The following is a 15154-nucleotide window of genomic DNA, read 5'->3' on the forward strand; positions in this document are numbered from 1 at the left end:
TCGGTAGATCGTTTGTACCTACCTATATAGTCTATCTCTTTCTTTCTTTATCTTATAACTCCCTAAATGATTAAGTGACTTTAATCTTGAGTAAAATATCTACATATACATACCATACGTACATACATACATACGTATCTATTTATGTCGTATACCTATGTATATTCCCATATTTATTATCTCTATTTATTAATAATATTCTAATATATCCTGTTTATCCGTATTTTTGAGTTCCACGTTTTTTCTCTTCTTTCTCCTTTTCCATCTTATAAGCTCCATCTATACTTTTTGTTTTTTTTTTTCTTATTCATAATATTATTATATATAGTCCCTTATAAGTTTATTTATACTTTTAGGTCTCCTTTTTGTTTTTCTATTTGTTGAAATTCATCAAAATAAATTATGTCCTCTTTTTTTGTTTCTTTCCCTTTTCAGATTATAAGCTCTAATGATTATGCGATTTTTTATCTCGAATAAAGTATCTACGTATATACGTAGATAATTATGTTATATATATATATATATATATTCTTATCTTTATTATCTAATACTCTGTCTATTATTAATAATTTTCTAATATATCATGTTTATTTATATTTTCAGTTTTTTCCTCTACTCGTTAAAATTATGCTTTTTTCCATCTTATAAATGATCATGTGATCTAATGATCATGTGACTTCAATCTTGAGTAAAGCATCTACGCATACATACATATATATCTATTTATGCTGTTCATGTATATTCCTACCATTATTATTTAATATTCTATCTGTTAATAATAATATTTTAATATATCCTGTTTATCTATATCTTCCGGTTTCTTTTTTTTTCTACTTGTTAAAATCCATCGAAATATATTATCCTTTTTTTCTCTCTTCCTCCTTCCATCTTATAAGCTCTAATGATCATGTGACTTTGATCTTGAGTAAAGTATCTGCGTATACATGTGGATATTTATGCCATATCCAATCTTTATTATGAGTATTTTTAATCTTTTTTTTTACCTGTTGTAAATACCTGTTATTCATGTAAATAAATTATGTTTGTCTCATCTCTCTCTCTCTCTCTTTCTTTATCCCGTTATCAAATACAAGGAGATAGTTAGCAAATAAAAATTCCGTGCGATTCGTATCGATCATAAAGAGAATATGCCTCGAATAACCGAGAAAATCTCAAGATAAAAAAAAACGAAAAGAAAAAGAAAAAAAAAGAAATACTAAAATATGAAAAAATAAGAAATAAATAAATAAATGAAAAGAAAAATATCAAGAGCATTAATTTAACGAGCGAATACGATAATGGGACAAAGACCCAAGGTAGGCCTTCAGGGCCTTCTCAGTGGAAACGTTGGATCGTCTCACTCGTTGGCCAAAAATTTTGGAGTCATGCGATCCGTACATTAACGAATAGTCCGCCAAGAGCTTGATGAGTGCGTTGCGCAATTTCTACGTGTCGGTGAACATGCCGGAGGGTTATTCTTTGGGGATCTCATCGACGCGACGGTGAGGGGCCTTGGCAGGCCCAAAGTGCGAAACGTAGGCGCGTCGGTAAAAGAGAAATTGAGCACGCGATGCTATAATGATCGTTCGCGACCCTACCTTTCAAAATAAGGGAAAAATTGCTCTGTTCGTATCGTATTACTTAAAGCGTTTCACATCTTACATTTTCTATTTAGTTGAAATTTTTATTGCAAATTGAAGATTGAATCTTTAAGGCACCTGCTATTACATGGTTCTATATTTTTTCTAAGAACGAATTTATATTTCTCACAAATTGTAATAACACAGATAAACTCGACTATCAGTTTTCTAATCAGGAATCTTTTTTAAAAGTAATCAAAAAGTGTGACGATATAAATAATTTATAAAATATTTACTAACATATGTTTCATCTGATAACAGTTATTATTGCTATGGAATTATTATCATTGCGTAATAAGATTTGTAATAATATTTTTCATAGATGATTGTGTAACAATTATCATTGTACAATAATAATAATTGTTATATACACGTAATTATTATTTTACTAATAACAGAATTATCATTCTATTTCTTCCTTTTACAAAGATCACACCAATTTCAAATAAATACATATAAAACAAACGAAGCTACGTAATTAAATAATATACGACGTACACACATACGCCGTACTTGATTTAAAAACAAAACAAAACAAAAAAAAAAAAGAATCTTCCCAACGCGAATAAAATAACTTATATATTCACTTTTATACAGATGTCATTTGTAATAATAAAAATATTGATGAGATAAATTTGGCAACTCTCACCTTATACACGGACGATGAGTATTCGCGCATTAAGGTTCAATAAAAAAAGAAAGAAAAAAAGAAAAAAGAAAAAATAACAAAAAATAAGGAAAAAAAAGGAAGTAAAAAAAAAACAGGAGAAGAAGGAGAAGAAAAAGAAAAACAAGAAGAAGAAAAAGGAGGAGGAGAAGGAGAACGTAGGTCCAGCTCGTTCGCATCGTCGCGATAATGCGTATGCAAATATTTGTTCGGTTCTCCGTCTCCTCCTCCTCCTCCTCCTTCTCCTTCTGAATGTTTCTTTTTTTTTCTTTTTTAATCTTTCTTTTTTTTCCTTTTCTTTTCGTTTTTTTTTTCTTTTCTTTATCGAGCGCGCCACTGCCGTAAACGAGCCGACCTATGCGAGTAGAGGGAGCGCGTGCCATTGGCAGTGAAAAACGTTTATGGTAACGTGCCTTCACCTTTTACGAGCAAAGACATCGATTACTCAATCCCTTCGAAGAGCGAGGACGAACGACGAAGGAAAAAGAAGACCGATCAAATAATCGAGAACGGCGATGGCCTAAGACCTAGGTCATTGCCTGCTACTTTTTGCGTTATAGACAAGAGACAATATTTTTAAGTTCGAATCGAATTAGATAAATAGATTTCAATGGAATTTTTGTAAACCTACTTAATATCTGCTTTTTTTTTTTTTTTAATATTAATAATGTATTTTTTTTTTCTTTTAATGCAATAGTTAATACCATCTGTTTCTTTTTATTTTGATATATTATAATTTTTGTAATATAACTATATCAAAACTCAAAGTTTCACACGAGAAAATTATCTTTATATGACAAAGAAGAAAAGGAAAACGAAATGAAAGAGGAAAATACTATTATAACTAAAATAATATTTAATGATTTTCAAAATATAACTTATATTCCATATGACTGCTTCATATCAATGGAATAATGCCATTTTATTTTAATAAATATCTTACTTATAACGGCATTTACTTTATGAATAGTAAATACTTCGCAAACATTAACCTTGGGATACGAACTAACAATTAATTTTCTGACGAAATAATGAAATAAGATAGATATACGAGTATGTCGCTTGAAAAGTTATAATATAGGATTTGCATAAACGGATAAATTAATTCAATGCCTTTCATAACTTTATATACACAAAAGGCACATTAAAATTACATCACATTATTTTTTACGTCAGACTTTACCCTTACTAAAAAGTATATATATACATACATACATATATATATATACACACATACGTAAATGTCAAGAAAGGAAGAATCTTAAAAAGTTCTTTAAATAATCTCTTATATAAATTATTAAATCAAAAGACTGGTGAGGATCCTAATTAACGAAAGGATAAATGCTTACTTTGAGATGATGGGGAAAAGCAAAAAAGAAAAAAGAGAAAAGAAACACGAAAGGAAAGGAAAGGAAACGAAAGAAAACGTAACCGCAACAGGTTAAAGTATAAAACTCGAAAGTAGGTGATAGAAGGAAGGTTTAGATGTGTTTTTGATTGCTATTCCTCCGGAATAGCCTAAACTCTAAATAATCAAGTCGAATATGGGAAAGGGTATATATATATGTATGTGTGTGTGTTTATGTGTATGTATATATTAAGATATCTTGGTATCGTCCGACTATAAATTCACGTTCGTACGTATTTTTGGCTTCGACTTTAAATTCTTTCTCTCTCTCTCTCTCTCTCTCTCTCTCTCTCTCTCTCTCTCTCCTTCTTCTAATCGATGATCTTACGTCACGGATGCAAAGTCACGACCGGTTTCGAAGAAGGAACTCGACTCGAATGAGCCTTCGAATTGAGAGTTCGATCGAGTGTTTACATTGCTTTACAACCGTGTATACAAGATCTCGAATCGTTCAAAGGTACAATCGCCGACTTTCAAGAAACGATTTTGAATTATCTATTAGAGATCGTGATGAGATGGAAGAAGGAGAATGAACGATGGTAAGATTAAAGGGAAAGAAATGAAAAATAAAAAAGAAGAGAAAGAAGGAAGGAAAGAAAAAAAAAGGAAAGCAATAAAAAAGAAAAAGGAGAAGAAGGGTAGAATGAGATTAGAAAATTAATTTGACTCACCTTTCTGCAATTGACCATGATCCGCGTTCATTTTTGCCTGTAACAGAAAGTGCTGCGCTTCACCAAGTAGAATTAGCACGAGGCCCGCATATATTCGAGCTATTCTACTTAAATATTTTCAAGTTGGCACGCTCACCTCGTAACCTTGTTTCGCACCACGTCCGCCGCCCCAATAATCGCTTTCCTTGTCGTGGGGATTGCATTGCTGAAACATTGAGAAGAACGACGTTTACATTTAATACGATATTACGAATAATCTTCGATATATGATAAATCTGATCAGACAAAACAAGAAAAAAAGAATTATTTCAATATCACTGATTTCGTAATCAGATAAAAATATACATACAATAAAAAAAAAAAAAAAAGAAAGAAAGCGAAGAAAGAAATGGGATAACTTTTATCTTCCTTGTTTTTTTGTTTCGATCGAAAATATTTTCATCGACTATCTCAATCCGATACTTTTACAAATCGATAGGTATTATTAAGCGTCGTATATGAAAGTTTGAGAGGATAAAATATACAAAGTACATTTTTCTAATGATGTTCGTTTCACGAAAAACGAAGCTGAAACTTTCTTTTGGTGTTTTGCCGATGGCGTAAACGAACGAAATGTGCACTGTCTCGAAAGAAAGAGAAAGACAGAGAGACGGAGAGAAAAAGAGAGTTAGAGAGAGAGTTAGAGAGAGAGAGAGAGAGAGAGAGAGAGAGAGAAAGAGAGAAAGAGAGCAGGGAGAAACTCGAGGAGGAATAATTGGCGCGAGTTAGAGACACGAACGAGGACGTCGAGTCGAGTCGGTGGTGGTAGGGTGGGAGGCGGTGAAGCGCGATGCGTCGGAGGTAGGGACGCCCCTGGTTGGGAGGCAGGGTGAGTCGGTCTAGACACAACACAGACGAGGGTGGCGGGCCTGTGACCTTGGGCATCACTCGGCCTTCTATAGAGATAAACGAGCCAACCCCGAACGAGTACCAACGAACGAGTCTCTCTCGTTCAGGAATATATACATAACATATAGTGGGTCAAAAAAATATTCAAACAATATATCTACGAATGGAATATATTTTTCTTTCTTTCTTTCTTTCTTTCTTTCTTTCTTTCTTTTTTTCTTTCTTTTATTTTCCTTTTCGTCCTATTTTTCTTTCTATTTTTTCTTTTATTATGTAGCCACTTAGAAAGATTGTTCTGAATTTGTTAACATATATACGAAAACGTATGAGAAGGAATAAAAAAGAAAATGTAAAGATTTTTTCGTTCTATATATATATATATATATATATATATATATATATATATATATATATATATTAAAGGATGACACAGGAGGAGCTTTCTTTCTTTCTTTCTTCTTCTTCTTCTTCTTTTCTTTTCTTTTTTCTTCTCTTTCTTCTTTTTCTATTTTTTTGAAATACCTTTCGATCGAACAGATCTTGCAAATAAATGCTAATATATCTGTAGGTATAGAGAAAAATTAACACGTTGTACGAATACTAGAAGTAAGAAATAAGAATTGATAGAGAGAAAAAAAAAGAAGAAATAGACTTGATATTTCTCGTAAAAATAATAAAAGAATACAGAGGAGGAATATTTTTCCGAAAACAAATTTCTTAATCTACGAATCCCGTGAACAAATGTCATTAAGAGTCGTCGATATTTTTTCCCCTTCTTACCTCCTTTCTTTTCTTTCTTTTTTCTATCCTTTTTCTTATTCTCTTCTCCTTTTCTTTTACTTCTATTCTCACAAGAGCTGGAAGATATCTTTCTTTTTTCTTTTTTTCTTTTACAAAAATTCTCGAAGAACCTGTTAGGTTCTGTTAGGTGGAGAAAAGAAGACACAAATCTTTCTGTATTTGTCGGTGATAAATCACGATGTAAAAGAGCCAACTAATTGCTTTTTCTTTTTTTCTTCTCCATTTTTTCTTTTTTTTTTTAAATCGTCGCCCTTTCCTTTCAGAGAAAACTGACGGATCGGCATATTTGATATTATCGAATGTGTCCAATGGTGTAGTCGAAAGAGAGGGTGGTATCGAGTGTTGGAGGGAGGACCCTTTAAAGGGATTCCACGGCATAGCCATTTAAAGACGACCCTGTTTCCCTTCTCACGACCTCCTAAACCGCAGGCAACGCTCGAATGGAACGACCGAACGACCCTCCGTATCTCGCGGAACCTTGCGTGTGGTCATGTTACCTATATATATGTATATATATGTATGTGTGTGTATATATATATATCTGTCTCTCTCTCTCTCTCTCTATCTCTCTCTGTTGTATATTATCCACCTTTCGCGGTCAAGGAGCCGATAAACTAAAATTCGAAATGTCAGGACGAACGGCCGATGGAATATTATTTTTTCTTCTCTTTTTTTCTCCTTACGTCATCGCTACTTTATCATCGTAAATGTCATCTTAACGATGGAATTATAAACTCCGTCGAAATAAAATGTTTCATTCGGAACAAACAGGGAATTTAAATCGAGACGATCGTATAATAATTAATATAACTTGAAAAATTTCACGATATACGGACTTAAACGTTTTTTATTATACTAGGAATTATAAAGTCCTGTTGTAAGAAGAAGTTGAAATTGAAACGAAAACGTATAACTTCTTAGGACGTCTTAAAGGACAAGAGAAGGGTCCGGTGAGGCACTAGTAATCTTAAGTTCTTAACGCTACAGGTGGCCCTTCGTAACGATCCAATTCTTGTGAGAAAATTCTAAAAAGAAGGATATGCATTTTTGCTCGAGGGGTGGACAGTCTCTCTCTCTCTCTCTCTCTCTCTCTCTCTCTCTCTCTCTCTCTCTCTCTCTCTCTCTCTCGTTCTCTCTATTCGATATTGCCAAAGAATCCCTCAAGAGGTTCTCACCGTGGCGGGAAATCATGGATAGAAAAAAATGTGGATAGAAGAGCTTCCATACGATGACTGAGAGGAAAGAGGGAGACGGATTTTCCGGACAGTACCGGAAGTTAGCGTCGCGATCTATTTCTATTTTAAAAATGAAAAACGAGGGGAACGAAGAAGAACAAGAAGAAGAAGAAGAAGAAGAACAAGAAGAAGAAGAAGACGAAGAAGAAGAAGAAGAAGAAAAGATGCAGTAAGGTGGAGCCCTTGTAAGGAGACGCTTTTTAAATCCGACGGTGTGATGCCAGATGGTTCCTTTTGAATCGAACGTAAAATGTCTAAAATTGGATATCCGAAATAAATGTTGGCGAAGGTGACTTGAGGGTGGAGGGGGAGGTGGGACTGAAGAAAAAAAAAAGAAAAAGAAAATGAAAAAAAAATGAAGACAAAAAATAGAAAAAGAAAGTGAGCGTAGAAAAAAGATATAGAAAAAAAAATGTGAAAGAAGGAAATCCTCACTTTATTAAGAACTTCTTACAAATATGTATCTTCTTAGAGATAAGTCGTGCTATAAAATTTTGTTTCTTAAGCTCACGATTTTTTGATAGACGTTATGTCTGATACAAATGAAAAAAATGAAAGAGAAAAAAGAAAAAGAAACGGAGATAAAAGAAACATACACATACACGTATACATACAGGGAATAACTAATCGAATAGAATTTTATTCTTTCATTGCAAGACTTGTTTCCGTTCGATCGAATTCTATCGTATGGAATACTTTTAACCCGAGCGTCGGTTTTCTCCCGTACTCGTTTTTCTTTCTCGTTGATCGTCAAATGAAACATTGTCATGAAACGAAAAACGAAGAGCTACTTACTCAGCGAGACTCTATTTACCAAAACGCAGCTCACAAAGTCAAAACGAAATGAAAGTTAAAGAGTTTTGGTTGATGATATTCCTGTATTCCTGTATTTGCGTGGTAGAAGAGTGTAAAAGCGAATAAGAGTTGCCGGCTATCGTTCAACGAGATTGTTTTTTGGTTTGTTTGCTGAACTCATATTTCGAAGAGAACGTTAGAAACAAATAAATTTTCTTCTATATCAAATGTAATTTAAAAACATTTTTTTCACTAAAAAATATAAAAAATTTTATAAATCTATACATATATATATATATTCATTATACACATAATATAATATATATAATTATGTATATATATATATATATATATATATGTTGTATGCGTATGTGTTATGGAACATGTGATTGATACAAGCATTAACAGATAATAACAAACGTAATCGAGCGTTGTAACAAATTAGTGTTAGATTCCCTTTATTTCTTTTTTTATCTCTTTCTTTTCATGTAACAAATTTATTACAGTGTCCTGATTTATTTCGCCATTATTCGTAACGTCAGATAAAAATTCGAGTAGGAAGATTTTTCAATTTCCCGAACAGAGACGATTAGATCCAAAAGATTCGACAAAATTGATCGACGTTAACGCGATCCGAAACAACATTATATAAATAGGTATAAAACAATATCAGGTTCGTACGAATTAGTAGGTAATTTACAATATTGAAGGAACTCATTCGTTATGGGTTTGAGATCCTTCTCAAAACTCGACCCAATAATTTTCATCTCGGCATCAACGCACAACGATATCCGCTTTAAAGTACTTTCCGTCGTTCTAACCGTATCGAGGCAGGAGCCTTGCTGGCGGTAACGACTACGGCAACAGCCCTTAGGCGCATCCACTGCGAGCTAGCATCTCTCTTTCTCTCTCTCTCTCTCTCTTTCTCTCTTTCTCTTTCTCTGGGGTTAAAAAAGAAAAGAAAGAAAGAAGGAGAACGAGGAGAGAAAAAGGGTGGAAGGGGGCGGGGTGTGAGGGAGTAGAAAAATAAAGGGAAGAAAAAAAGGAAAAATGTGGAAAGAACAGATAGAGGTAGAGATAGAGAGAGAAGGGAGAAACGGGCAAAAGAGAGTGAGAGAGAAAAAGAGAGAAAGAGAGAAAGAGAGAGAGAGAGAGAGAACACTCGGATTGGTAATCCAACCTACCGCGAGCAGCTCGAAGGGAAGATAAAGAAAGGAAAAAAATACATTTTAGCTCGCATCCAGGCACCGCAACGGCGCTCCACCATCCCTCTCTCTCTTTCTCTTTTTCTCTTTCTCTTTCATACTTCTCTTTTTCTCTTTGTCTCTCTCTCTCTTTCTGCCTTATCCTCTCTTCATCTCCTTCCTTTTTCCTCCGCAAGCGTAGGTGGTCGGACCCGATAGTCGAGAGAGCGTCCCGATAGCAAAAGGACGCCGACGCCCGGCGTCGGTGGGTGGTTGGGTGGGTAGGTAGGTAGGTAGGTAGGTAGGTAGGATGGCCGAAGCAGAAAAAAGAGGAAGGAGAGAGAATCAAAAAGATAGAAAGAACAGGGAGGGTGGAAAGTGCTGGGGGGGAGGAAAAAGAAAGGAGCTGTGGTAGGATGAGAGAAAAAGGGGGGACTGAGGGAGATGGGATGGAGAGGGATAAAGCAGGGGGGAGGGAAGAGGGTGGTTGGAAGAGATGGGGGAATGATGGAAGGAGGAGGGAATGGAAGGGAAGCAACGTTCGCCGGCCCGGTGGAGGAGTACCGAAAGAGGTTAAAAAAAATGCGAGAGCCGAGAAAACGGGAGGAAAAAATCGGCCAGTCTCTTCTCCGAGAGAAAAGAGAGAGAGAGAGAGAGAGAGAGAGAGAGAGAAAGAAAAAAGAGAAAGAGAGAGAGAGAGAGAAAAAGAGTGGTCACGGGAGCAGGACGGTAGACGTACGTATAAATAGCGTGGGCGAGAGAAAGAAAGAAAGAAAAAGAGAAAGAGAAAAAGAAAGACAAAAAGAAAGAGAAAGAGAGAGAGAGAAGAGAGGGTAGATGTGGAAGGAGGAAGAGGAGGAGGAGGAGGAGGAGGAGGAGGAGGAGGAGAGTAAAGGGAAGGAGAAGGTGGGGGATAAGAGGGTACATCGTGCACATGCGTGACCGTCCGTCCGCGTACGAGGCGGCGTGTATTGATCAGCCAAAGAGCGCCACGACGCCGGGCGTCCTTTCTGCGAGCCTTGCTTTTTTCGGCACGGCGCGGCGCGGCGGCGGCGGTGGCGGCGGCGGCGGCGGCGGCGGCGGCGGCGATGGTGGTGGTGGTGGTGGTGGTGGTGGTGGTGGTGGTGGTGGTGGTGGTGGTGGTGGTGGCGGCGGCAACGGCTTGCACTACGAGCCTCGAGCTTCGAGAAAAAGACGGGCGGAGACGAAGGGTGCTCTCTCGCGAGGCTGCCTCTTGGGGGCGCCACGACCTAGCCCAACGGACGCCCAACGGACGCCCAGCGTGACGTCACTCTCTCACTTCTTTCTCTCTCTCTCTCTCTCTCTCTCTCTCTCTCTGTCGTTTCTTACGTTTTTCTCTTTCTCTCTCTTTTTCTATCTATCTCTATCTCTCGGTTCAGTATCGTTTCTCTCTCGCTTACTTCTCTTTCTCTCTCTCTCTTTCTTTCTCTTACGTTCCATTCTCTTCTCCACCCTCCTCTCACCCTTAGTCTCAACTCTCGACCACCGACGCGACCGGCGTCGCGACGACCTTACTACTCTGCTCGAAAGGATATAGGCGGATCCACAAGATTTTTTTTTTTTTTTACTTTTTTCTTACCGCCGTTCTTTTTTTCTTCGATGGCAAAAAAAAAAACAGTGGTAAAAAAGAAAAGAAGAAGAAAACAATGGGAACACAATTTGACCCTTTCATTCCATGCGAATTTCGTCTTCCCTGCTTTCTTTCTCTCGTCTTCGTCTTTTCTTTTTTCTCTCTTTTTTCTTTCTCCTTTTTTTTTCTTCTTCGATTCTTAATTCGTCCGATTCAAATTGAACCTATCCCCCGTACCCTGATTCGATGAATCTCTCTACTTTGAAAATGTTTCATTCGATTCGAAAAGTTAACAGCCAAATATATCTTTATTATCTACAAGGAATGAGAAAGTCTTTGCCTTTTTACTTTAACTTCTCTAGGATTGTTTTTCTTTTCGATAAATAGTCCGAACGTTTTTAAGTTTCTATTTTCTTTTTCTTCTTCTTCTTCTTTTCTTCTTCTTCTACTTCTTCATTTTTTTTGTTTTATTTTTCTGTAATTTACTTTTTCTGCCCTTTTTTTTTGCCGACCTACCCCCTCCACCTCTACACTTTGTACTCTTCGAGAAAGGGCTCGAAACGAGACGCGGAGAGAGAAAGAGAGAGAGAGAGAGAGAGAGAGAGAGGAAGAGAGAGCCATACCTTCGAACGTTCAGTCCTTGTTATTCCGCTCTCGAGCATTCGCAACGCGTCAAGGGTGCGCCTATTTCGCGATACTTTAATAATTTAAGTCAAAGTTACTATCGCGATTTTTCGTGGCTAACGATGAGACGTGGAAAATATTTCCTTACACGTAAACGTGCGAGCGAAATTAAAAAAAAAAGAAAGAAAGAAAAGAAAAAAAAAAGAACAAGAAAAAAAATCAAAAATAAATAAAGAATAAATAAAGAGAAAAGGATAAAGTAAGTTGTAATCGAGACCAAAGCCTAACGAGCGTTAAATCGTTTCGATCGAAGACGAATTAACTTTAAATACTTGCGGTTTTTCTTTAAGAAAAAAGAGTGGGAAGGGGAGAGAGAGAGAGAGAGAGACAATGTCTCCAAGGAACATGATATTTTCAGAGAAAAGATTGGTTACGAAGCGAATGGCCGAGCGATCTGAAAAAACTTCTCGACCTCGAGTTTCTCGCGAGTATCGGCGATCTATCGTATAAAGTGGTGGTTGTGCATCAATGTTGGATGCGTGTAAGTACGATGGTTCGCTTGCTCGTCAGCCAGTCGACGAGAAGATCCAATGTTTGGAGAGGACTACTTAATTCCTAATACCTACTAAAGGGCGATGCACTAACGATCTCTTCTCTCGCTATCCACCTTTTAGCCCGATCATCTTTCGAGTGAGCTACGTAAGCAGATACATCTTGAGCATCTCAATTTCATCATTTTGTATATATACATATATATATATATATATGTGTGTGTGTGTGTGTGTGCATAAAGTATAACGATTAATTCTATGTTAAAACTCGTTGAACGATTCTTCTTTGATATTCTCTCTCTCGGCGATATTTTAATATCGTTGATATAAAAAGAAAAAGAAGAAAGAGAGAAAGAGAAAGAAACAAAGAGAGAGAGAGAGAGAGAGAGATGAAAAAGTCGATCAATATTCAAGAACGAAGGATTCCTTTAACGAGTTGCTTGATCCCACAAAAAGATTTTTGAAGAGTCGACGAAGTGAAAGAAGACTGGTGTCGAACTGCTCTTATTCTTTTTCTTGGTCTTCTTAGGCTATGGGAATCCGATCACGGAGTCGAATTTCGAGACTGACAGTGGAGAAGCGAAGATCGAAAGGGAACCACTACGAACACTTGGACGATCCCCCGGCACGGCTTCTGATAAATCGGCAGCAGCTGCCAAAACTAGGTTCTCAAGGGTTACAAGACGTAACACGTGGGGAGGAGGATGCTGGGAGAAGGAGAGGGGATAGTAAAGAAAAGGAATTAACTTAAGAATTATTTTGACTGTCGATCGACTCGGACAACGATAAAATTTTCTTTATATATCTTTACGATATCCAATATGCCGCGAAAGCTTACCTTCTCTTCTCTTTTCTTTTCTTTTCTTTTCTTTTCATTTCATTTCATTTCATTTCATTTCATTTCTTCTCTTTTTTCTGTTTTCTATTTTTTACTTCCACTTCTTCTTCTTCTTCTTATTCTCTCTTCATAGATGATTTTTTTTTAAAGGACTCATCGAGATCTTTCTCGATCTCGTTATATTACATCATCGTCACAAAGATTGAATTTAAATATTATAAAAATAAATATCAATCTAGGAAAAGTAGAAGAGCTTCGAGTAATTGAGAAAAATGATGCTGGTGAATCGGTAACTTGGAAAATAATTCTAAAAATAAGAAAGTTTAAGGTAGAAAGAAAAGGAACGTTCGGGAAAATCAATAAATTTGTCCGAGCACATTGACCAGCCTTAGGATTGTTCCTTATCCTCCATATAATCTAAAATTAATATTTTCCTCTTTACGTTTCACTCGGTAAGTCTAACGTCGAAACATTTAGATGCTCTTAAGCTTTATCAGTTAAAAGACGCGTTCAAAGTAGATTATCTTTACACGAGAAATTCCATCCTTCCTTTCTATCCATTGAAGAATATACATGGAACACACATGTGTTCCCACAGGGTGTCGAGGACTGGGTATCGCTTTCGTAACTTCTTTTTTCTTTCGTTTTTTTTTTTTTTTGAATTTAGAAACGCCTAAACGACGAGACACGAGAAGGGTGGCCAATGACGCACATGTGGTCTGTGTCACGTTCGTTCTCTCTCTCTCTCTCTCTCTCTCTCTCTCTTTCTATCTATCTATCTATCTACCAGGAGACAGACGAGAAGAGAAGAGAAGAGAAGAGATGAGCGGTGAAGAGTGGAGAGGGGAGGAAAAGAGAAGGAACGAGAGAGAAAAGGGGGAATAGAGAGTGATAAAATTCAACAGTTGGCTCCGAATGGGGGCTTCTCTCTCTCTCTCTCTCTCTCTCTCTCTCTTTCTCTATCTATCTATCTATATATATATCTATCTCTCTCTCTCTTCACGCTCTTGGAAAACTCGAATGCGGTGGCTTGATAGCTGATCGGGATTTACGTGCCAACGTTTGGCCTGTGGCCCTGCCAATGAACTATTTCAAATTACCGATTGTCCAAAATCCTTCAAAAACGTTAACGGAACGTCGAGTTATTCCAAAATACTATTCGCCTCAATAATTCACAATTCTAAAATCGTTATTCCCGAACGGAAATTTACGTTATATTTTATACGCCTCTCATTCAATCTTGTGATAATCGAAATAATTATTTTAATAACTATGATATTATATATAATAATTAATTGTTTCAATAATTATTGCATTACATGATAGAAATATTATTCTATCGGAAATAAATGTCGAATATATACTACAATACGTAGAATATATTTATATTATGTTATCATAAAGTAATTCTATTATAAACGATTTTATTTATATACTAAATATATAATAACAGATTACACTTATTATTTCAACGATTGGAATATATGAATTTCAACAGAAATAAATCGATTGCAAATGTGCAATCAATGAACAAATTTACTCATTACGTATATATTTTTGTCGTTAATTCTTTCCTTTCTTTTTCGAATATCTTCGATTCTTTTGTTCTTATACCCTTCCTACACATTTCGTACACATATACAAAACACATACACCTTAGTCATTATTAACACAAAATCAAAAAAAGAAAAAAGAACACACCAATCGGTAATAATACAAAAGATTACTACAAAAAAGTGTCCACGCAATTGCTAAGACTTTACGAAGACCAAACCAAAAATCTCTTCTCTCTCTCTCTCTTTCTCCCTCTCTCTCTTTATTTCTCTTAAGTGGCGCTCGCGCGGCACGATATGATCGTTGACCTAAAACCGAAGAGAAAGGTAGACGTGGCCGCGACGAGTTTAAGGGTTGCCAACGAGACCGTGCGCGGCAACGGGGGCAGCAAGAGATCTGACCCAGACGAGTTTTTCCGACGGTTTCCCGGGGGTTTCCTATTTTTCTCGCTCGTAACGTCGTAGTGTGCGGTGTGTGCACGGGGTTCTGCAGACAATTCGCAGTAAAATTTTTACAGCCGGCCCCTCTCAACCCCTTGGCCCGTGTCGTCCGCGACAGCGGCGAGCTAGACGACGAACGGAGGAGCGGTGTGGTACGAGGAGGAGAAAGAGGAGGAGAAAGAGGAGGGAGAGGAGGAACAAGAGGAAGAGGAGGAGGGTGACGCATGGGAGGGGGGAGTGGAGAAAAGCGTCGAGCTTCAGACGAGC

General features: G+C 36.7%; 1 protein-coding gene and 1 long non-coding RNA gene across 4 annotated transcripts in view; one reads left to right on the plus strand and one right to left on the minus strand.

Moving 5' to 3' along the window:
- LOC127064464 (zinc finger protein rotund-like) overlaps window positions 1–15154 on the minus strand; it is a 186536-nt gene that overhangs the window by 78274 nt on the left and 93108 nt on the right. For 2 of the 3 annotated variants that reach the window (XM_050995576.1, XM_050995558.1), the window contains exons 3-4: window positions 4523–4591; window positions 4387–4438 (exon numbers count right to left, since the gene is read on the minus strand). In XM_050995576.1, coding sequence (XP_050851533.1) covers window positions 4387–4438; window positions 4523–4591 — 121 coding nt within the window. The remainder of the gene's footprint in view (window positions 1–4386; window positions 4439–4522; window positions 4592–15154) is intronic. The other variant, XM_050995566.1, reaches the window with a different exon arrangement.
- Window positions 11234–12744, plus strand: LOC127064554 (uncharacterized). Its single transcript, XR_007781735.1, has 3 exons — window positions 11234–12045; window positions 12179–12203; window positions 12585–12744. It is a non-coding gene; the product is annotated as an uncharacterized LOC127064554 (long non-coding RNA).

This window comes from Vespula vulgaris, chromosome 1 (assembly GCF_905475345.1).
Source record: "Vespula vulgaris chromosome 1, iyVesVulg1.1, whole genome shotgun sequence".
In the NCBI taxonomy this organism is placed as follows: Eukaryota; Metazoa; Arthropoda; class Insecta; order Hymenoptera; family Vespidae; genus Vespula; species Vespula vulgaris.